The sequence below is a fragment of the Mesoplodon mirus genome, assembly GCF_964341445.2.
Source record: "Mesoplodon mirus genome assembly, chromosome: 17".
NCBI lineage: Eukaryota > Metazoa > Chordata > Mammalia > Artiodactyla > Ziphiidae > Mesoplodon > Mesoplodon mirus.
Genome location: NC_138993.1, coordinates 18,891,938 through 18,915,910, shown reverse-complemented (window position 1 = coordinate 18,915,910; position 23,973 = coordinate 18,891,938). Strand labels below are relative to the sequence as shown.

The 23,973-nt window shown below is 34.5% G+C and overlaps 1 protein-coding gene across 2 annotated transcripts in view; it reads left to right on the top strand.

Annotated features, from left to right (window-relative positions):
* Positions 1–23,973, top strand: part of RB1 (RB transcriptional corepressor 1) — a 133,623-nt gene that overhangs the window by 50,356 nt on the left and 59,294 nt on the right. For both annotated transcript variants that reach the window (XM_082602431.1, XM_082602430.1), the window contains exons 9-17: positions 599–676; positions 2,991–3,100; positions 4,054–4,131; positions 7,497–7,584; positions 13,495–13,611; positions 14,887–14,943; positions 15,027–15,058; positions 15,138–15,214; positions 16,263–16,459. In XM_082602431.1, the coding sequence (XP_082458557.1) occupies positions 599–676; positions 2,991–3,100; positions 4,054–4,131; positions 7,497–7,584; positions 13,495–13,611; positions 14,887–14,943; positions 15,027–15,058; positions 15,138–15,214; positions 16,263–16,459 (834 nt within the window). The remainder of the gene's footprint in view (positions 1–598; positions 677–2,990; positions 3,101–4,053; positions 4,132–7,496; positions 7,585–13,494; positions 13,612–14,886; positions 14,944–15,026; positions 15,059–15,137; positions 15,215–16,262; positions 16,460–23,973) is intronic.

Here is a 23,973-nt window from a genome sequence, read left to right as displayed (position 1 = left end):
GCATAATGACCAAAACATTTTCACTCGGTTTTGAATAGAATTGTTGGGTATTTGCATGTGAAATTATCTTCTTATAAAAGCAGGTCATTTTCCTAAATTTACTGAAATAATTGACTTGATATTCCCTAAGCTAGATATGTGTGTGAAGTGGCCCAAAAATATGCTTTGGGGAGAAATCAGAGGCAGTGTAGAGAAGTTAAAAGAGTCTTGGCTTTGATGCTAGACAGATTGGGTTTCAATTCCAGCTCTGCCACTTCCTAGCTGTGTAACTTTGGTGAAGTCGCTTAATATTTTTGAGCCTCCCATGTTTTCACTATATGTTAAATGTGGGATTTTGAAGTTGGTTTCGATGGATTTTCTTCTTATAAATCCCATTTCATTATAATTCCATTTCATCCCCCCTGCACCTCCATTTTAGGACCTGAAATCTGCCTCACATGAATTAAAAAGTGAATAATTGAATTAATTATAAATAAGCATCACACTGGGTTGAATGTAACTCATTGATCAAAATGTCAGTTAACACTTTCATTCTGTTGTTAATAGTGACAGAGATTTTTTTTTTATTTTAATGGTCATGTAACTTTATCTTTTTCAGGTGAAAAATGTTTATTTCAAAAATTTTATACCTTTTATGAATTCTCTTGGAATTGTAGCTTCTAACGGACTTCCAGAGGTAATCTGAAAGAAAACGTAATAAAAAATTAATGTGTTACGGGACTTTAGCGAGGGAGGAATAGTTGCCTAAATTTCTTAAGATCACTTTACTGTATATTAAATATTTTTTACTCAAGGAAAGAATCTAAGTAGAATTGTGGTGAATCAACTTTATATAGTAAGAAAAAACCCCTTTTGAACCCATTTATGCTCAAATGTATAAATAGGCAGCATTTAAAAATTTGCACTAGAAGTTGATTTGTACTAAAATTTTTCAAAAATCAGAATGTAGGCTTTTGAACTTCTAAATGCCATTAAATATTTAAATAGAAGTAAATATCTATAATCAAATTTGATTCTAATTTGCTTTGCTATGCTTCTTTAAGCATAGGAGCCATGATTAGTGACATCAACATTATTAGCATTACTGTACTTGGAGCAACTCTTTTGAGGCCTTTTTTTTGGCCGCAACGAATGGCTTGCAGGATCTTAGAGCCCAGGCCCCGGCAGTGAAAGCCAAGTCCTAACCACTGCACTGCCAGGGAATTCACTCTTTGGAGTATTTTTAAAAAGCTACTTAATTGGATGTAGCTTTGGTTGAAATGAGTGTGATTATATGGTAGAAATGTTTGACCTTAGTGGTGTGCCATCCATCCATCTCTTTCTTTTCACATTTTTCCTCATATGTCTTGCTCTTCAGTGAGAACAGAACAACTGAGAACTTTATGTGGTAATGTGTGGAGAAAAGAATGCTTAAATAAATGATGAAGAACAAGTACTCAGTGAGGAAGCAGCGTTTCAGACACACCTAGTATCAGTCACCAAGACCAAAAGACATGAAATCAGAGAGCTAGATTGCTGATTTGATGGCCTGAGTTGGTAGCTAGTCCTCCTTGAATTAACTAACTTATTCATTCAACAGTTATTTAGTGAGTGCTTAATATATGCCAGGCATTGTCCTAGATATCATCAATGCAGAGATTTAACTCACAGTCATTGTCATTAAGGTGCTAGTGGAAGAGATGGACATAGAAGTAGAACATTAACAGGAGTCTACAAGAGTCTAATAGTCTAATTGATGTGTACACAGGGTGTTGTGATATCTCAGAGGAGGGCTCCCTAATCCAAAGTGGGCCAGATAGGTTTTGCGGAAAATTCTTTGGAGGTGATGTGATTTCTGAGCTGAGTAAGATTTATGAGAAGTGGCATTTCCAGGGGTTGGAAATTATAGATTTAAAGGCACAGTGATATGTGATAGTATGCTCTGTTCTGTAGAGTGAGTGGTAAGACATGGTACTAAAGAAACAAGAAGGGGCCAAAAGTTGTATTTCTGGGTTCTGTTACCAACTTATATACCAAAATATATGCTGTTTACAACTCTAAAGAATCTTGGACATTCATAATTTTTTTCCCTCCGAAAGGATTACAGGGTTATTATTAGAAAATTCAAGGTAAACTTTACATTATATAGCACTAATAGCTGCCAGTCAATAAATGATTGATAATTAATACCTAACTGACATAGGGCAGGAATGACGATTAAGCCTAATCAAACATAAATGGCTGTTCGGCCTAAAAAATTTATGCAAACAAACAAAAGTTTACATTTAACTGGATTTTTTCCTACCACTCCCTTTAGAATGCAATTTTAACTCTCTCAGGTTGGAAACACTCTGGCTTTAAAAGTCACAGGAGAAGGCTGCTAAATGGTTTTCTATTGGGCATTGGTTTTTATATTATGATTAGAAAATTATGAATCAGAACTGATAAAAGAATTATAGTTTGTAGCATTTGGAGAAGTGTCTAAGATTGGAAATAAATTGTGCAAGTATGTTAATTGGGCTAATTAATTGAGCTTATACTCTTGCCCAAGATACGTAACTGAAGGGAGTCAGAGTGAATCAAAGGATTTAGAAAAGATAGGCAGAATACATAATAAAGGTCTGTTACAGTGTTTGAAAAGTTATTTTATATTGATAAGTGTAGTAGAAGATTAAAAGTGAGTGATGTATGGGATGGAGGATCTCGGCAATTAAGTGGTTATAATAATGTCTTTTCATCTTACGGTTCCATCTCAGTATTGTTCTGTAACATTGGTGATCCTTGTCTAGATAAAATGTGAGATATGTGCATAAAATAGGTTTAAAATTGAGTTTAAAAAAGTTGCAATTTTCTTCACTTTTAGATATGCCTTATTTATATTCCATGTGAAGTCTGTATAGTGTAAAATTAAGTGTATATTTTTACGAAGATTCTTTAACTAAATCTGTATTTCTGTGTACTGAGAAGTAATGACATGAAAAGGATAATCATCAATATTTTTTGCCTTTGAGGTGGAAAGTCTCTCTAAACAATATGAAGAAATTTACCTTAAAAACAAAGATATAGATGCAAGATTATTTCTGGATCATGATAAAACTCTTCAGGCTGATCCTACAGACAGGTATTATACATGATATATTATTATTTGTTGATATGCTGGTTCATTTTTTAAAAAGTTAGTATAAAATTGTATTCTCTTGAATTGTCATATAGAATCCTACAGTAGGAATGGTTGACGGTAACTACAGGCACCTGTGGTATATTGTGTGTTCCGTTCCAGGCCATTGCAATAAAGCAAATCATGGAAACTTTTTGGTTTCCAAGTGCATGTAAAAGTTATGTTTACATTGTACTATAGTCTGTTAAGTGTGCAATAGCATTATATCCAAAAAACAGTGTACATACCTTAATTTAGAAATACCTTATTTCTAAAAAATGATAACCATCATATGACAATGCAGAGTTTACAAACCTTCAATATGTAATAAAACACAGTATCTGTGAAGCACAGTAAAGCAAAGTGCAATAAAGTGAGATATGCCTGTAAAAAATTTTTGAATGATTGTAAGTGTGGTTAATTTTAAGTCTTCAGCATGAAATCTTTTAATATTAACTAAAAAAATATGTATATATATAAAATTTGGAAGTTAAACACAAATAAAATGTTTCAGATTTTATTTAAGTCAAAGTAAAGTTTTTGGAAGACGTAATGTTTGAAAAACTTGAGTTTTGATATTTTTTGATACTGAACAACCTTGCTAGTAATATCATCAACATCTAACATTCTAGAGAAAACAAACATCTAACTTTCACTTTCAAAAAAATTCTTAGTGATTGGTACACTGTTTGTTGTAAACCTAGTGGAAAGAAACCCAACTTAAAAATTATGATAAAAAAATAAAATTTTATTTATTTAAGCAGCTTCTGGATCATCTATTTCCTATCACTTCTATTATTTACTTAACCATTTTGTATGATGTTATGAGTCAACAGAAGGTACTTTACTGCTTTTTTGACTCATAAATCACAAATTGTAAGTTTTCAGTCTGAATGACTTTGTTTATCATTATTTAGTTTTGAATTGCAGAGAACACCACGAAAAAGTAACCCCGATGAAGAGGTAAATGTGATTCTTCCACAGACTCCAGTTCGGTATGAATTTTCTTACTTTTGATTTTCATTATAATTATTTATTCAGTACTTTATAGTGCTTTGGGTTTATTCATTTGTTTCATTATATATTTGTATATACATGCAGCAAATATATATTGAGTGCTCTTTGTATGCCAGACATGTTACTAGTTGCTGAGGATATGATTATTAGACGTAGTTCTGTCTGTCCTTAAGGTATATAGCCTAGAATGAGAATGTGTTCCATTTCAGTATATAAAAAAGAGAAAAAAAGTATCACCATTTGCTCTGTATATAACCTAGAAAGATTGGAGCCAGTTTTTAGTGTCCTTTTCCTCACTTGCTTCCCACATGTAATCTGTTTTCAAGTCTTGTTGAGTCTACCTCCTAAGTATTTGAGTTCATCTACTGTTTCCCATTCCTACTCTTCCCACCCTTGTCCAAGATATCTCTCTCCTTCTCTTGGATTTTTTGCAGTAGCCTACTAACTGATCTTGCTGTTTCTACTCTCATGACTATTCCTGTCTCCCTATCACCAAATATATTCTCCAGAGAGCCCCCAGAATAATATTCTAGAGATGTAAATCAGATCATGTTCACCCTGCTGTTAAGTTTGTGATTGCTTCCTACTGCAATTGAAATACAGTGCAAATTCCTTAACAGTGCCTACAAGACCTTATATGATCTAGCTTCTGTTACCTCTCCAACTTCATCTTGTTTTCCTGCTCATTATGTGCTAACCAGTTTTCTGAACTCTCCAAAATCTTCTTTTGTACTCAGTGACCTTCACATTTGCTTTTGTTTCTTCTTTTTTTTTTTTTTTTGTGGTACGTGGGCCTCTCACTGTTGTGGCCTCTCCCATTGCGGAGCACAGGCTCCGGACGTGCAGGCTCAGCGGCCATGGCTCACGGGCCCAGCTGCTCCACGGCATGTGAGATCTTCCCGGACTGGGGTACGAACCCGTGTCCCCTGCATCGGCAGGCGGACTCTCAACCACTGCGCCACCAGGGAAGCCCCACTTTTGTTTCTCCTTGAAACTCTTCCTTCTTTTCTATGAATTGCCAACTACTACCCTTCTTTTAGGTTCAGCACAAATACTACTTTTTTGAGGACTTATTTCTCTCTGAAGTATTTTCCTTTATTATTCTTTCTCACAGCATCCTGTTCTATTCCTTCAAATTATGTATCACAATTTGTAATTATAAATTCATCTGTGTGTTTGCTTGTTTTTGTCAATACCCACAATAGCCTTTAAGTCCATACCACATGGACCATGACTTTCTTGTTCACCATTTAATCATTAGGACCTAGGAGAATACTTGGTACATAGTAAAACAATCATTAATTTTTTCAAATGACTACATAGACACATAAAAATACATTTTTGTTTAAATATAGTAAGAGACATAGGACAAGTTAATGAGATGGCACAGAAGGGACTTTATGAAGTGATATTTGAACTGAATTTTGAAACATGTAAGTTTGTGTCACAGGAGACTGACAGCATGTGCAAAGGCATGGAAGTATGAAACAACATGATGCATCTGGGAACTATAAGCATCTCTGTATTGATGGACTAAATGGGAAGATGAAATGGCAGGAGAGGAGGGTGGGTACTAGATCATGAAAGGCCTTATATTCCATACTCAGAACTTTGGACTTTAGCTTGTGCAGGATATGGCCTGTTGCTATACCTGGGTATTAAGCAGGGCTAGGATAAAATCAGACTTGATTTGTGAAAGTTTACATGGTAGTAGTTTGTGAAGAGATGGACTGAGGAGGGCGTGGTGAGAAATAGAGAGACCTGTCAGTCTGTCACAGTGGTTAGGCAAATTAGGATAACCTGAGGAGTTTTTTTTTTTCTTCAAAGTACATATGCCTAGACCCTGCTGCCATAGACATAGTCAAAATCTCAAAATGCTCCATTGCAGTAATTCAGTTGAGAGATGCTGAAGATCTGAACCAAGAGATAGGCAGTTGAAATGAAAGAGCAAGAACAGGTTTGATAAATAGTTGATGAATTCATATTTAGAATATTATTCTTAAGGCATTTGTGAGATATGAAGAAGATAATGTAGTAAGTAGTAGGATATAAGGATCTTATAGATTTGGGAATCATCAGGGAGAGTTAAAATCAGAAAAACAGGGTCAGGGGGTGGTGTGATGAATTGGGAGATTGGGATTGACATGTATATACTGATGTGTATAAAATGGATGACTAATAAGAACCTGCAGTATAAAAAAATAAATAAAATAAAATTCAAAAAAAAAAAAAGAAAAACAGATGAGGTTACCTGAAGTGAGGGTGCGTAATAGCAATAACGGTTGGCTAAGGGCTGAACCCTAAAGAATGCTAGCATTTAAGGACGAGATAGAAGTTAGATTAAAGAGAATGAGAGGTGTGATTGGGGAGGCCAGAGAATGAAGCCAAAGAAGCCAAGGGAGGAAGGGAGTTTCAGAAGAGAGCAAGTGTTTAAGAGTGTCAAATAACTCAAGAAAATCAAGTATCAGAACAAATAAAAAAGATCTTTTGGTTTTAGCGGTTGGTCACTTATGGCTTTAGTCATTGTGGCTTAAGTAGATTAGTACATGTACACATCATAGAAGCAATATATTTAAAAGTTGAGGAAGTGTAGATATCAGTTTAGAGAGGCTTGACTGAGAACACTGAACATGTTTTACTAAATAATATTTAAAGACCCTTTTGCCTATAAACATTCTACAGTTTTTTGCATCATTAAACAGTGCCTACAGAGTAGCAATGAACTGCTACTCCAAAATTGGAACATTAATATTTACCATATACCATACACAGACACGCGTGTGCACACACACACACACACACACAATTATATAATTAAAGAGATCTTAAGGAGATTGACCTACTTTTATGTTTTAGTGATGATGACTTCTAAAATTATGTATGCTTTCATCTTGAAGGTCTCTGTAAAGGACAGTCACTTTGTTCTCTACTTGAGTTACTAAATATCTTACTGTCTTTATTTGAAAATTTTTAATATTTAATTGTAATAATGTTTTCTTAAAATATTACCATTTTGATGCCAGTTTATGTTTTATCCTTAAAATAATGTCATTACTTTCATCAATTGTTTTGTTGATATTTAGTTCTATTAGTAAATAAGCATATCAGTTCTTTAATTATAAACTTACTGATGATCGACATATGCTTTCTTAAAGATTTAAGTAAAATGTAATTCCTCATAAACAGCAGTACACCAAGGCTTTTATAAAGTCTTATTTCAGAGAACTTCTTAAAGATAAACGAGACAATGAGATTGAAGATACGTGTAACTTATGAAATAGATACTTATCATTTTTTCTTTTTATTCCTTCATTGCTTAACACTTCTTCCTATTTTTTTCTAGGACTGTCATGAATACTATCCAGCAATTAATGATGATCTTAAATTCAGCAAGTGATCAACCGTCAGAAAATCTGATTTCCTATTTTAATGTAAGCCATATATGAAACATTATTTATTATGATATCTTGGCAAATAAATTTGAAATTAGAAGTTAAAATACTGAGTGTTTTTTTAAACACCCATTTCCCAACCAACATGTAGTTGTCTATTATCTTATTTCTTGCTTTTTAAAAAAAAATTTTTTTTTAACTTTTATTTTTGGCTGTGTTGGGTCTTTGTTGCTGCATGCGGGCTTTCCTCTGGTTGCGGCGAGCAGGGGCTACTCTTCGTTGCGGTGCGCGGGCTTCTCATTGCGGTGGCTTCTCTTGTTGCAGAGCACAGGCTCTAGGCATGCGGGCTTCAGTAGCTGTGGCACGCGGGCTCAGTAGTCGTGGCTCGTGGGCTCTAGAGCGCCGGTTCAGTAGTTGTGGCGCATGGGCTCCGTTGCTCTGCGGCATGTGGGATCTTCCCAGACCAGGGCTCGAACCCGTGTCCCCTGCCCTGGCAGGTGGATTCTTAACTACTGTGCCACCAGGGAAGCCCTCTTGCTTTTTTTAACTCTCCAAATTAGATATTATTAGTAGTAGTATTTTATTTAGACAGTGTTATTTTTAGATTTTCTCATATTTACTTTTTGTGTTGCTAACCGTTCTTTTTTACAACTTAGACCTCACTTTCATAATTATTTTCTTCTTTCTTCAGATACATCTTTTAATCATTCCTTTCATGGGGGTTAGTTCGGGATGAACTTACAAGCTTTTTGTTTCTTGTCTTAAAATATCTTTAGTCTTGGACTTCCTTGGTGGTCCAGTGGTAAAGGCTCCACTCTCCCAGTGCAGGGGGCCCGGGTTCGATCCCTGATCAGGGAACTAAGATCTCACATGCCACAACTAAGACCCGGCACAGCCAAATAAATAAATAAATTACATACATACATACATTCATTCATAAATATATTTTTTAATATCTTCACTCTTATTTTTTGTAAGGTAGTTTACCTGGATCTTCAATTCTAGGCTGACCTTTACTTTCTCTTAGTAGTTTGAAGATATTACTTCACTATTTCCTGGCTCTCGTTGCTACTAAGATGTTTTCTGTCAGTCCATTTGTTGTTCCTTTATAGTTTATCTGTTCTCTCTGGCTCTTTTAAGATATTTTCTTTGAATGTGACATTAGACAGGATATAACATTTGCCATATCTCTACAGTTTTTTTTTATTTAGCCCACTTTCATTTACATTTCTTGAGTGGCCCTGTGTGCATTGCAGTTTGCAACTCCTAATGGACCCTGAGTTTGATATCTGAAGGACCCCTGCTAGCCTCTCTCCCCTCAAAAAAGGGAGAGAGGAAGAGAGAGAATGAAAACTAGTGTCTATATTCCTTGTTTGCTCCTTTACTCCTTTAAAATCAAGTGAGGCTTGGGAGCCACTGAAATGCTCATCTGTGGCAGTTGGATGAGGCTAGGAGACTTACTAAAATTTGGCTTATCCCGTAAGTGCTTTGTGTGGTTAACATTCCATTTAATATCATAAGCTGCCTGTGGTTTTGTTGTATTCTTTGTTATCTTCTTGTTTATATTTCCACCCCCGCCAAGAATTAACAGAGTATTTTCTGTCATCATATTCATAATTGTGTTGGCTCAAAACTGATTTTGTTTGTCCAGTTTGCATAAAGTTGCTTTTATTTGTGGGTTATCTGTAGCACAAGTATATTTCTCAAACATAGCTACCCAGTTACTTAGAACTTTTAGAAGGGATAATGGTAGAAGTAAAAAGAATGATAATCTCTCTCTTCTTAAATATTGTTTTTAGTATTTCCTCCAACATTTGGAGTATGTAGTATTTATTTTAACCTACTTCAGTTGGGTAGAAAATTCTGCCTCAAAGACATTTTCCAGAGCTAAGTTTAAAGCTTAACATTAAATGAAGTGCAACAGTTTAACTGCAAAGTTTTATGTACACTACAAATGGCCTATCTCAGAGTGGGCATATCTTGAAGACCATTAAGTTTTTCTTTGAATTTGCTTCTTTATTAGTTCAGGTGTCTTCATTTTAAAAATTAATGCCATCTTTTCTTCTGTGTGTAAGTAAAATCTTAGAAGCTATAGACATTTTTTTCTTCCAGTTTTATTGAGATATGCTTGATATACAGCTCTGTATAAGTTTAAGGTATATTTTAAGGTATACAGCATAATGGGTTGACCTACATACATCATGAAATTATCATCACAATAAGTTTAGTGAACATCCATTATCTCATTTGGATACAATAAAAGAAATAGAAAAAAATTTTTTTTCCTTGTGAAGAGAACTCTCAGGATTTACACTCAACAACTTTCATGTATAACATATAGCAGTGTTAATTATATTAATCATGTTGTACATTATATCCCTAGTACTTATTTACCTTATAAATGGAAGTTTGTACCTTTTGACTGCCTTCATTCAGTTCCCCCTTCCCCTTCCCACCCCCCACCTCTAGTAACTACAAATCTGATCTTTTTTCTATGAGTTTGTTTGTTTCTTTTTGAAGTATAATTGACCTACAACACTGGGTTAGTTTCTGGTGCACAGTATAGTGATTCGATATTTCTGTACATCTCAAAATGATCACCACGGTAAGTCTAGTTACCATTTGTCTCTGTACAGGGATATTATGTAATTATTGACTGTATCCCCTACACTGTACATTTCATACCTGTGACTCATTTATTTTGTAACTAGAAGTTGGTACCCCTTAATCTCCCTCATCTGTTTCTCTTTCCCCACATCCCTCCCTTCTGGCAACCACCTGCTTGTTCTCTATCTCTATGACTCTGTTTCTATTTTGTTGTGTTTGTTCATTTGTTTTTTTTTTTTAGATTTCACATATAAGTGAAATAATACAGTATTTTCTTTGTCTGATCTACTTCACTTAGCATAATACTCTCTGGGTCCATTATTGTTGTTGCCACAAATGGCAAAATTTGTTTTTTCTTTATGGCCAAATAATATTCCATTGTATATATATACCACATCTTTATCTGTTCATCTATCAGTGGGCACCTGGGTTGCTTCTATTCTTGGCTACTGTAAATAATGCTACAATGAACATAGGGGTGCATATCTTTTCAAATTAAGTGTTTTCATTTTCTTCGGGTAAATACCCAGAAGTGGAATTGCTGGATTGTATGGTAGTTCTGGTTTTAATTTTTTGATGAGCCTCCAAACTGTTTTCCACAGTGGCTGCACCAATTTACATTCCCACCAACAGCACATGAGGGTTCCCTTTTCTCCACACCCTCGCCAACACTTGTTATTTGTTCTCTTTTTGATAATAGCCATTAGACAGACATGAGGTGATATCTCATAATGGTTTTGATTTGCATTTCTCTGATGATTAGTGATGTTGAGCATCTCATGTGACTGCTGGCCATCTGTATGTCTTCTTTGGAAAGATGTGTATTCAGTTCTTCTGCCCATTTTTTTAATCAGCTAGTTTGTTTTTTTGGTGTTGAGTTGTATGAGTTCTTTGTATGTTTGGATATTAACCCTTTATCAGATATATCATTTGCAAATATCTTCTCCCATCCAGTAGGTGGCCTTTTCTTTTTGTTGATAGTTTCCTTCACTGTGCAGAAGCATTTTGGTTTGAAATAGTCCCACTTGTTTATTTTGCTTTTGCTGCCTTTTCTTCCAGAGTCAGTTCCAAAATACCATCTCCAAGACTAATGACAAGGAGCTTACCACCCATGTTTTCTTCTAAGAGTTTCATGGTTTCAGGTCTTATGTTCAAGTCTTTAATCCATTTTGAATTAATTTTTGTGTGTGGTGTAAGACAGTGGTATAATTTCATTTTTTTTGAAACTGGCTTTCCAGTTTTACCAACACATTTATTGAAGAGACTGTCCTTTTCTTATTGTATATTCTTGGCTCTTTTGTGGCAAATTAATTGATCGTGTACATGGGTTTATTTTTGGGCTCTCTATTCTGTTCCATTGATCTCTGTTTGTTTGTTTGTTTTTGCGGTACACGGGCCTCTCACTGTTGTGGCCTCTCCCGTTGCGGAGCACAGGCTCCGGATGCGCAGGCTCAGCAGCCATGGCTCACAGGCCCAGCTGCTCTGCAGCACGTGGGATCTTCCCGGACCGGGGCACGAACCCACATCCCCTGCATCGGCAGGCAGACTCTCAACCACTGCGCCACCAGGGAAGCCCTGATCTCTGTTTTTATATCAATAACAAACCGTTTTGATTACTGTAGCTTTATAATATAGTTTGATGCCTCCAGCTTTGTTCTTCTTTCTCAGGATTGCTTTGGCTATTTGGGGTCTTTTGTGGTTCTGCACACAGTTTTGAATTGTTTGTCCTATTTCTGTGTAAATACCTTGGAATTTTGACAAGAAGTTTATTGAATTTGTATATTGCTTTGGGTAGTATGGACATTTTAACAATATTAATTCTTCCACTCCATGAGCATGCAGTAGCTTTGCATTTATGTGTGTCTTTTAACGTTTCTTTCATTAGGGTCTTAAGTTTTCATTGTACAGATCTTTCACCTTCTTGGTTAAATTTATTCCTAGATTTATTTTGGATACAACTGTACATGTGATTGTTTTCTTAATTTCTCTTTCTGATAGTGTGTTATTAGTGTATAGAAATACAACTGATTTTGTATGTTGATTTTGTATCCTGCAACTTTACTGATTTTTTTTATTAGTTCTAACAGTTTTTTTTTTTTTGGACTCTTTAAGGTTTTCTATATATAATGTCATGTCATCTGAAAATAATGACAGTTTTATCTTCTTTCCAATTTGGATGCCTTTTTTTTTTTTTTCTTGCGTAACTGCTCTAAGACTTCCAATACTATGTGGAATAAAAGTGGCAAGAGTGGGCATCCTTGTGTTGTTCTTGACCTTAGAGGGAAAGCTTTCAGCTTTTCACTGTTGAGTATGATGTTAGCTGTGGGCTTGTCATGTATGGCCTTTATTATGTTGAGGTACATTCCCTCCATACTCACTTTGTTAAGAGTTTTTATCATAAATCGATGTTGAATTTTGTCAAATGCTTTTTCTGCATCTATGGAGATGATCACATAATTTTAATCTTTTATTTTGTTAACATGGCATATCATCGATTGATTTGCAGATATGGAACCATCACTGGGATAAATCCCACTTGATCATGGTATAAGATCCTTTCAAGAATATTAATGTATTCTTGAATTTGGTTTGCTGATATTTTGTTAAGGATTTTTGCATTTGTATTCAGGAGGGATATTGGCCTGTAATTTACTTTCCTTGTGGTGTCCTTGTTTTGGTATCAGGACAATGCTGGCCTCATAAAATGAGTTTGGGAGTATTTCCTCATCTTCTGTTTTTTTTGGAATAGCTTGAGAAGGATTGGTAGTAATTCTTTTTTGAATGTTTGATAGAATTCACCAGTGAAACCATCTGGTCCTGGACTTCTATTTATTGGGAGGTTTTTGATTACCTATTCATTCTTCTTACTAATAATTAGTCTTTTCAGGTTTTCTATTCCTTATGATTCAACCTTAGAAGGTTGTATGTTTCTAGGAATTTATCCAATTGTTCAAGGTTGTCCAGTTTGTTGGCATTCAATTGTTCATAGTAGTCTCTTATGATCATTTGTATTCCTGTGGTATCAGTTGTAATATCTGTGAGGCTGTTTTTGATGGATAGTGGAAAGGGCTAACAAATCTGTTCTTCCCTAACTTGCCAGCAGAAAATTTAGATAATAGAGTTTTTTAGTTGTACTCTAGTATTTTTTGGTCACTGTTATCCCAGAATGGAATCCTTTATGTTCCTCATATTTTCAGTAGTTGTATTTACCTAGTTTATTGTGGAAGTGTTTCCACAGTATAAACAATTGAGAGTAATAAGTCATGTACTATAGAACAGAAAATGTTAATTGTCTGATTAAACAGTATCCTCAATGTTAATTCATGTTTTTCCTTCTTAAAGAATTGCACAGTGAATCCAAAGGAAAGTATCCTGAAAAGAGTGAAGGATATTGGGTACATCTTTAAAGAGAAATTTGCTAAAGCTGTGGGACAGGGATGTATGGAAATTGGATCACAGGTAACTTGAGTTCATTTTGATTAGTGCCACTATATAGTAAATAATTTCAAATACAACATCTGTTCCAATTGTATAAATGCTATAATAGTATCTGTCCAATAGTATAAAATATTGGCACATACCATATCCAGGCGCTTGTGTATGCTGCTATTTATGGAAAGCTTTATGGGACAGCTCCCCTCACTCCATTACAGAAACCAAAAGTAAACATGCAGAAAATTTTAGAAGAATTGTAGAAAATTTTAAAAATACAGTAAGAAAAAAATCAAAATCTTGCTAACATTAAGTTTTTGGTGTATATTCTTTAACTTTTACATATATGAATATTCATGTATGCATATACTTATACAAATGGAATCATATTATACATGCCATTTATCAGTGATATTATTAAATGATGTTGTTTTTACTATTGCTATTATTATTTCAGAAAATCTAAAACTAATATTTGGTAAGCCAGTGGGCTCTGGATCAGAGCCCTGGGTTTATATCTGGTTCTATCATATATGAGCTGTCATCTAACTTCTCTGAGATTCAAGTTTCTATATTTGCTCTGCTTTGCTCTGTGGCATTAATGAGGTAATATATAAAATATATTTGAAAACTGTTATCTACTATACACATTTATTTCGGTGTAGTGAGGTTATATTTTGATTCCATCTGTGTTTTAAACCATTATATTTAAAAGTTCTTTTTGGTTATATATGAAATTTCTACTCATAATTTGGAATGAAAGATTTTGGTGTGTGTTTGTGTGTGTGTGTGTGTGTGTGTGTGTTTATCTAAAATTTGACTGTTCTTTGGACTAATGAAAACTAGTTGTTTAATAACTTTTTGCTTATAAGATCAGGTAGGTCTGATTTTTGCCTTTGACCAGTTTTATGGAAAGAGACTGTTATCTTAATCCTGGAGAGCTATCTTGAAAATACGTGTTCTAGGTCACAAGAAGTATTACATTAGTATGTAAAATGGTTAAAATAGTGCCAGGTACGTAATATATTCTTAGTACACATATATCTGTTGAATGATGTAGACTGAAGTGGAATGATAGAAAACCGACTACTGGACCCCTCCTCTTGAAAATTTATCAGGAATGTTAAAACCATCATTTTATACTTAAATCTTGGGTTTTAGACAAGCAAGCTTTTGTGATCTCTTGGTAGCCATATTCCTAAGAAGGATCAGGAATGTGTCTCAAGAGAAAACTTTTAAAAAGTTAGTAATTGTTATGGTTTTCTAAAATAGTGGGATCTAATTTTTTTTCTTTCTTTGTAGCGATACAAACTTGGAGTCCGATTGTATTACCGAGTAATGGAATCCATGCTTAAATCAGTAAGTTAAAAAGAACATAAAGAAAAAAATTTAATGCTGACACAAAGAAGGCTTCAGTTAATTTTTTTTTTAATCTGTTTTAGGAAGAAGAACGATTATCCATTCAAAATTTTAGGTAAATTTTTGTTTTAGTAAAACAATTCCTTCTTTTTTTAAAAGTAAATGTTACAAAATCATTCTTTTTTTTCCTTTAGCAAACTCCTGAATGACAACATCTTTCATATGTCTTTGTTGGCATGCGCTCTTGAGGTTGTAATGGCTACATATAGCAGTAAGTTAAATTTTAGTAAATAAACATTTTAGTTCAATTTAAAGTTAAAAAAAACTTACCTAATGTGTGGTATGGGTTTTTGTGGTGGGGGGAATGGAGAAGTTAAGGAGTTAAGGAGAAGAAATGCATATTTTAGATCAGTATATACTGAAGAATGTAATTGGTCACCGTAATGTGGTCACCATAAAGTGGTTTATTAACCTGAATTATTTCATGTCATCTTAGGAATAGTTCACTAGACTCCTATTCTGGGCTATCCTGAATCCAGGAAATGTACCTATTGAAACCCCTTCAAAGACTTATGAGACTGTAAAATGCCTGAGGAGTACTACTGAGCAGCTTCCACTGATATGGAAGCACTGCTACATATATATTCTGTGGTTATGAGACCAGAGGTTGGAGCTAGATTCCACCAGATAAACAGACCAGAGGCCACCAATAGTGGTTTTTTTAAAATATAATTTTAAACATGTATTATTTTGCAAATAATGTTGCAAATGTCAAAAACTGTTTTGTTTGCAAAAAACAAAAGAAGAAAATTTATCTAAGGATACAAATATATAATAAAAGAGAAACTTAAATTAGTAAACAAATATGGACAACTGTGAATCCTCATTTATAACCAAGAAATGCATAATTAAAACAGATATTTTCTAACCAATCAAATTGTCAAAAATCTTAAAGAATCACTTCCTCTCTTAATCGAGGATTAATGAGACAGTTAAAATGGATATGCTAATGCATTGCTGGTTAGATGTTAAACGTGTCCCGGATGAAGTTTAGGGTGTTTAAACCTTTGAAAATTTGATATAAGCTGTGAGTCTTCTATCCAGGAAAGACATATATATGCACATACACTCAAACTTTGGAAGGCTATTTCCTAGGAGTCTTTGGACCCCAGAATAAAAAATTCTGTTCTAAATAAAAATTTTTGTTTAGCCTTTCTACTGTGTTTTAATTTTTTGTTTGATAAAACCTTCAAACCGAAAAATATGTCATTCAAGGCTTAACATTTCATACCTAAGTTACGTTTTTCTTTCATTTTTAGGAATTACATCTCAGAATCTGGATACTGGAACAGATTTGTCCTTCCCTTGGATTCTGAATGTACTTAATTTAAAAGCTTTTGATTTTTACAAAGTGATTGAAAGTTTTATCAAAGCAGAAGCCAACTTGACCAGAGAAATGATTAAACATTTAGAACGATGTGAACATCGAATCATGGAATCCCTTGCATGGCTCTCAGTAAGTAACTAGCTAAAATAGCTAAAGATACTCATATGCATATGGATAACAGTTATCTGTTAGTGAGAGGTATTTGTTAACATTTACCTCAAGAACAAATATGAAATTTAATGAATAATGTAGTTTCAGTGTATAGCCCAAGAAGCAAGTGGAATATTAGAATGGAGTTTTCTTTGAGCTCCCCAGACTGTCTGATACAGGGATTTATTTATGAATAGCTTTTCTTAAAGCTTGGCACTTCAAAACAAAGCAGAATTCTTTAAAGTATTTGGGAACTTTATTTAAAATAGAGGTGTCATGTATGAAAATTTAAATGTCTGCTCTTAAAATTTCAACAAAATGATGAAAAAATTGAGATTATGCTATTGAGATGATTTAAAAATACAGATTTTTAGTTCAATTTAATCTGATTTTTTTTGTCCCATTGTTAAAAGTAATCCAAAAATTTACACAACTATAGTTATTGTTTACAGCATTATAAGGGCACAAAGCATATTCTCTAGGTAGTCTATTTATAGCATATAACCTATTGATAAGGCTTTATTTTAGTAAAGGTGACATTTCCTATGTAGTAATAGTAAAATATTTATATGAAGTTCTTCTGTTATGCTCTTTAAATCTTCATAGTTGGGTAATACTTTGTTAATCATCAGGTTTGTAGATTAATATAGAGTTGGTTTCTTCTGAAACTGTTGCATGCTAAGCACATATCTTTTCATTTTTATCAGTATATAGAAATGGCAATAGAAAAATTAAGACTTTAGTTATATTACAATCCTAATCTGTACATGTAAACCAAGTTTTACTTTTTTGATATTTTAAAAATGTAATGGCTAAGAGTAACTTGTTTCTTAGTGCTTTTCTTGTATTGCTGTATAGACAGAGTGGATAGAAAAGGAGAGAAGTATGGGAAGTTGATAGAAAGACATTCTATTGCTAAGATTGAAATGGGTAACTCCTTTATACAGGAGCTTCCACTGTAGAAGAAAAGGAGTAGTTAGGAGAAAACTCTCAGAATCCGGGGGTTAAATGAAAGTAGCAAAAATAAATAAATAGATCAATAAATGCAACAAGCAGATAGAGTACTTTTCAGAGGCTGTTATGCCCTCTCTTCCTAGAAATTGAAATCAAGACATCACTGTATCATCTGAAAGTGACTATTCTCGTTTCTTTTAGAGAACTACTTTTATTTCCATCAGTACACATCTGCTGTATGCCTTGCATTGAGATAGACATTGTGAGGATATAGGAAAGACATGGGCTCTGAAAATTGTGGAGGAAATAGTAGAAATGTATGGTTTAACAACTGCTTGTGCTCAAGCCTGTTTAGTTCAGTTACTGGTGTTCTAGGATTCAAAACAATATTCCTTTATTTTTGAGAATTTTTGGAGAAAAAGTGACGTGCACAAAGTCTGGAAAAGGGTATAATTTTTTAATAATAGGATGATGTGGAAGTCATAATAAGCCTCTGAATTTAAATTCTAAGTGTGGTATTTCTAGGGGATGAAATTATAGATGATTTTTAATGTTTGGATTTTAAAAAAATCAACACATACTACTGTTTTAATTGTAAAGAGTGGAGTGGTAGTGGGTAACTGTGAAGATAAGTCATCCTACACAAACACAATATGTGAATTTTTCCTGTGAGAATAATTGACATTTTAGAGAAGAGACATACTGTAGATCTATTTGAGCTTTCACAGGCTTTAGGATTTTTTTCTTTATTGAAGTATAACATATATACAGAGAAGTATATATCACAAGTTATAGTTCAAAGGATTTTTTACAAATTAAATAAACCCACATTACCAACATATACAATAGATCAAGAATCAGAGCAATTGAACACACCCATGATATCAAAATCCAGATCAAGAATCAGAGCAAGCTTTCATGGTTTTTTGATTCTGTATTATAATAAGAGTCTCTCATTAAACTGTAGTGATTTATAAGAACATATTCAGTGTTGTTTACCTAGGGAAACATCAAGTGATATTATTACTTTTACCTGTTGATAATTTAATGAAAGAAAGAACATCATTGTATTTTTAATGGTTGCATAGGGAAAGGGTTCAGTATCTTTACTTAACAATCTTGAGAAATAATAAGAGCAGAATAACTTTAAGAAGGAATAAGCACACTTCTGTTTCTTTTGACTCCAGAGAGATTAACAGGCAATATATGAATGTAAAATGCTAAACAATATTGAAAAACCTAGTGAAATCTTGTTCTCTGGAAATTTGGAGGATTAGAGGTGGTTTAAAATAAACCATACCTAAGCGTTAGATTGAATGACTTCCAGATGTTTAGACCTCTTAAATCTGCTAAGCAGTTTATAATGCCAGCAGATGATGAGGTGAGATTTGGATATTTTACTTTCAGTATATTCAAACTGTATCTGACTTTTTTGGTAAAATCTTTGTAAACCAAAGTAGACCAGGTACTTTATTCTCTAAATGGACATTTTTGTGGGCGACTGTGGACTTTTCCTGTTGATCTCCCCACATCTCTTGCTGCCTTAATACTATTTCTCTCACAGCCACCAGAGAATTTTTTTCATAAATGCAGAACAAATCTCATTATGCTAATAATTATTAGCATAATAATTATGCTCAAATAAAAACCTTTTGTAGGGGACCTATGCATCTGGTAATATTAAAGATAGAATCCTGAGGAGCTTCAACATTTAAGGGATAGACAGAAAAGAGAAGCCTATAAAAGAGGTTGAGGAATCTGATATTCCTCCTCAGAGACAGGAGTATCAGAAGCAGTGTCATACTCTCTCTCTCAAAGAGAGGGTACTAAAAGGTCTGAGTGAGTGCTTGCTGTTTCAGATAGTGTAGGAGCAGTCAGTAAGAACTGAAGAGTGTTCATTAGTTTCAGCAACAAGGAAGCCACTGGTGAAGGTAGCAAGGACTGTTACGAGAAGTGGTGGGGGCAGGAGGAGATTGCAGTGGAATTTGGATGAGATGTGAGTGAGAGATAAAGTGGAGACAGTCATTATCGATAGCTTTCATCAGTCTTGTCTGAGAAGGGAAGTAAACGTATAGCTGGAGGTATGTGAGGTGGAGGGAAGATTAGTTTTTAAGATGGGAAAGGAAGGATTAAATATTGACAGTAAAGAACCATTAGAAGTGTTATCTATTGCTGGATGACACATTAGTGGCTTAAAACAATCATTTTATTTTGCTCATGATTCTGTGGGTCAGGGATTTGGGAAGAGCTTGACTGGGCAGTTCATCCCTGACCATGTAGTATCAGCTGGTGTCTGAGGCAGGATCCACTTCCAAGATGCTTCTTCACTCGCAAGTCTGGAACCTTGCTGCTTCTTGGTATGTGCTCACCTCTCCCTTTGTTTCTTTTTCCCTCCTCATCTCATCCTTCTGGGCTTCTCATAAGAGAAACTATGCATCTTATAGCATTTTGGTTTTAGAGTACTTGTGCTTCTTACACAGCAGCTCTTTATCACTGGTTTTAGGCAATTTGATTATGGTGTGCCTTGGTTTAGTTTTCTTCATGTTTATCTTGTTTGGAGTTCTGCTTCGAAAGGTGAGCTTATAGGTTTCATCAAATCTGGACATTTGGGGCCATTATTTTCTTAAAATGTTTTTGTTGACTCCTCCCACCCCTTCCCTCAGGGATTCCAGTCACACATGTATTAGGTCACTTGAAGTTGTCCCACAGCTCACATCATGATGCTCTGTTCTTCTTTTTTTTTTTTTTTTTTGGTTCCAGATGTTTTTGTTTCTGTTTCATTTGAAATAGTTTCTATAGCTATGTCTTCAAGTTCATTAATTTTTTCTGCTAAAATGTCTGACTTGCTATTAGTTCCATCTACTATATGTTTAATCTTAGGTACTATATTTTTCATCTCTAGAAGTTTGACTTGAATCCTTTTCTAAATCTTCCATATCTCTCTTTAACATGTTTGTGCTTTCCTTTACCTTCTTAAGCATATGAAATATAGTTATAATAATTGTTTTAAAGTTCCTGTTTACTAATTCTAACAGCTATGTCTTTTTAGGACTGTTTCTGTTAACTGATACTTCTCCTTTTAAGGGTCATGTTTTTCTGGTTTGTTTGTTTGTTTGTTTGTTTTGCCTGCTTGATGACTTCTTATTGGATGCCAGACATTGTGAATTTTACCTTACTGGGTCCTGGATATCTTTATATTCCTTTCACTATTTTCGAGCTGTGTTTTGGGGCTCAGTTTAGGTACTTGGAAACAGTTTGATCCTTTAAAGGCTTTTGTTGTTGTTTATAGACAAAGCCAGGGCAGTCTTTATGGCTAATTTTTCCCCACTGTTGAGGCAGTCCCCTTCTGAGTACTCTACCTGATGTCCCATATATTACAAGGTTTTTCCACCCTGGCTGGTGGAAATCAAAACTCTTCTTGGCCCTATGTCAGCTCCTGGAATGGTTCTTTTTCTGACGTTGGGTAGTTTTCATGCACTGATCAGTACTAGGGTGAAAACTTGAGAGTAACCCTCTGCAGACTCCTGGAGCTCTCTCTTTGCAGCTCTCTCCTTTCTGTGTAACTCTCTGCTCTGCTATTCTGTCCTGCTAATTTTAGCTGCCTTAGCTTTCTTGAATTCTCAACTCTGTTTTCTCCAACCAGGCAGACCACTGGGATCTATTTCAGTTTCTCCTCCCTGTGTTGTAGCCTGGGAACTGTCTCCAGGCAAAGGTGGGGCTTACCATTTGCTTTCTTTCTCTCAGAGATTACTGTCCTATACTGTTTGTTGTTCATTGTCTGAAAACTATTATTTCATTTATGTTGTTCGATTTTGTAGTTGAGACAAATCTGGTCTCTGTTCCTTCATCACAGCCGAAAGAGTTATGTATAGTATTTAGTGATTGATAAAGTATTTTTAAATATGTATACTTAAAGAATATTTAGGGTATCATTTCTATTTTCCTGTATTAAATGCATCACATCTTCTGAATAATATTGTTTCGGAGTGGTACTTACTATATGGAGAGCATAGAAGTACTAGTAATTAACTGTTGCATTTAATTTTAATAAGTCACAAGAAAACTGAGCCTCCTTTAAATGTCAAATATAGCTGACTCATTAAATTGGATTTTGTCGTACTGTTTTTCTTGTAGTCACTAAACATTAGCAGGTTTCTTCATTCAGTTGCACAAATGTTTGGCCAGAGCACTTTTACAAAAGAAAAGATTAAAACTGTTTCCATTTTATTATTTTTCCAAAATTTAAATGAAGGCCAGTTTTACATGTCAGTACAGTTGTAATGAATAGCTTGTATTTTTAGAGTCCTGATTTGATGACAAACTTGTAAACAAATTTTTAAGCTTCTTTGGTATTCTTTGAAATGTCAGACTTGACAGGAAAGGAACACAAAAGGGAGAAAAGCCTGTGGCTCTGAAAAAGCCAGAAAGGATATCTGTTGTATATTTGGATGGTAGATCATTAACCTCTGGTGCACTTTGCACAATGGTTTTAGTATTTACCATTAGACATTATTTTTTTCAAAAGTTATATTTTACTGAGAACTGTGTCTCAGGAAGGTGAATGAAATGTAAGATAATGATTAAGCCATGTTTAACACTTTTTAAAAATATGGGTAAGGATGGTGAAGTAATATGATACCATATACTATATTTATATAGCAGCCATGCTACTATAATGAAAAATGTTTTATGTTGAGTTTTTAAAAGCTCCTCATGAGTTATTTTTTTTAAAAAGCCACCATATATTTATCTCTTTGCCAGCAAGAGAAAACATTTATTTTTAAAAAGTCTGATTCTTTCTGAAAATATCACTAAGGCTTTAACTTTTCACTCTGACCCAACATGTTCCTAATTTCTTGCCCTTAATTCCCATAACTAATTAGTAGCTTCTCAAGTGATTTAGGAGATTTGACTTTACCTTTCAAAACTGAAATTATTTTATTTTGTTCTAAATACAACTTTGCTTCCCAATATCTATATTTTTATAGATAGATAAATCTATCTATAGGCTTGAATACTGGCTTGAATACTGAGCATTTTGTCCTTCTTTTTCTCTATAGTTAGATATAGTCTTGTAATTGAAAAAGCAGAAACCAAAACCCAAAAAACTTTACCATGTCCTTTATATTTATTTCATTATTATGTTAAAGATCAATTTTTGTTTACATTTCCCTAGATCAGATCATCACATTCTTACATTTAACATATTATTATAGACTCCTGCTTGGTCTCCCAGCTTAGGCACTACCCTCTATTTTATACTTTGGTGCTAAGTTAATATTCCTAAATGCTTATTCATGCCATACTCCTGTTCAGGAACCTACAGTAGCTCTGCATTCCCATGTAGGAAAATGTAGCCTCTTTACTCTGGTTGTGATAATCTGGCCCTGTCTTAACCTTGCTAGCCTTCCACTATTCCTCAGACACTTACTGTGTGCAGAGAGTTCTTTCATCTCTTGAGCAAACCACATTTATCTAGTGAGAGTGAGTATGGCCTAATGTGGGACGTGGAATCAGAAGACCTGGCATTAGGGCGTAGCTCTTTCATGTACAAGTTAATGTCTTTGTCTTAGTTTCTTGCTTTGTAAATTGAGACAGACCAAAAGATTTGAATATTTCTAGCTCAAATATTTTATAAGTCTACAAAACTGTTTAAATGTTGAGAATTATTTGCCACTACTGAAGGTGGATCCATATTCTTTTAGATTGCTTCACAATTTATAACATTTTGAAGAAACATTTTTCAAAAAAAGGTAACACAGAGGTCTCATTTCCGTATTCTCCTTTAGCTCAGTTTTTCTCAATTCTTTTTGGGCCATACCTGATATTTGTACATCAGATACTTTAAAGGAATTATACTTTCTCCTGTGAGGTATCTAAGGACATGGAAAACAGCCCCTATCCTTAAAGAGGCTTGGAACTTAGTAGAAAAGTAACTCACTGTAATATACTGTGAAATAAGATAAACCATGAGGGTCAAAGGAGGAAGTGATCAATCATATGTGGATGGGAAAAGACTTAACAACAGGTGTGGAAATGGGGACACAGTAGGAAAGCCTAACATGAGGTACAATGGGGGGAAATTATGGCCCAGCATTGGCAATGGTAGATGAGTACTGATTTAAAACTAGAAATTTAGTCTTAAAAGTTAGAGTTTTTAGCCTTGTGAAAAGTGGAGAGCTAGCTCTCTTGATAAATGAGATATTATACAAAAGTGAATGTACCAGATAATTTTATGTGCTAGTTGAAAGTAAAATGTATGTGTATGTGTGTGTATGTAGACACACACAACTTTTTTTTTTTTTTTTTTTTGCGGTACACAGGCCTCTCGCTGTTGTGGCCTCTCCCGTTGTGGAGCAACAGGCTCCGGACGCGCAGGCTCAGCGGCCATGGCTCACGGGCCCAGCCGCTCCGCGGCATGTGGGATCTTCACGGACCGGGGCACGAACCCGCGTCCCCCGCATCAGCAGGCGGACTCTCAACCACTGCGTCACCAGGGAAGCCCCACACAACTTTTTTGAGGGAAATAATCTTAATAT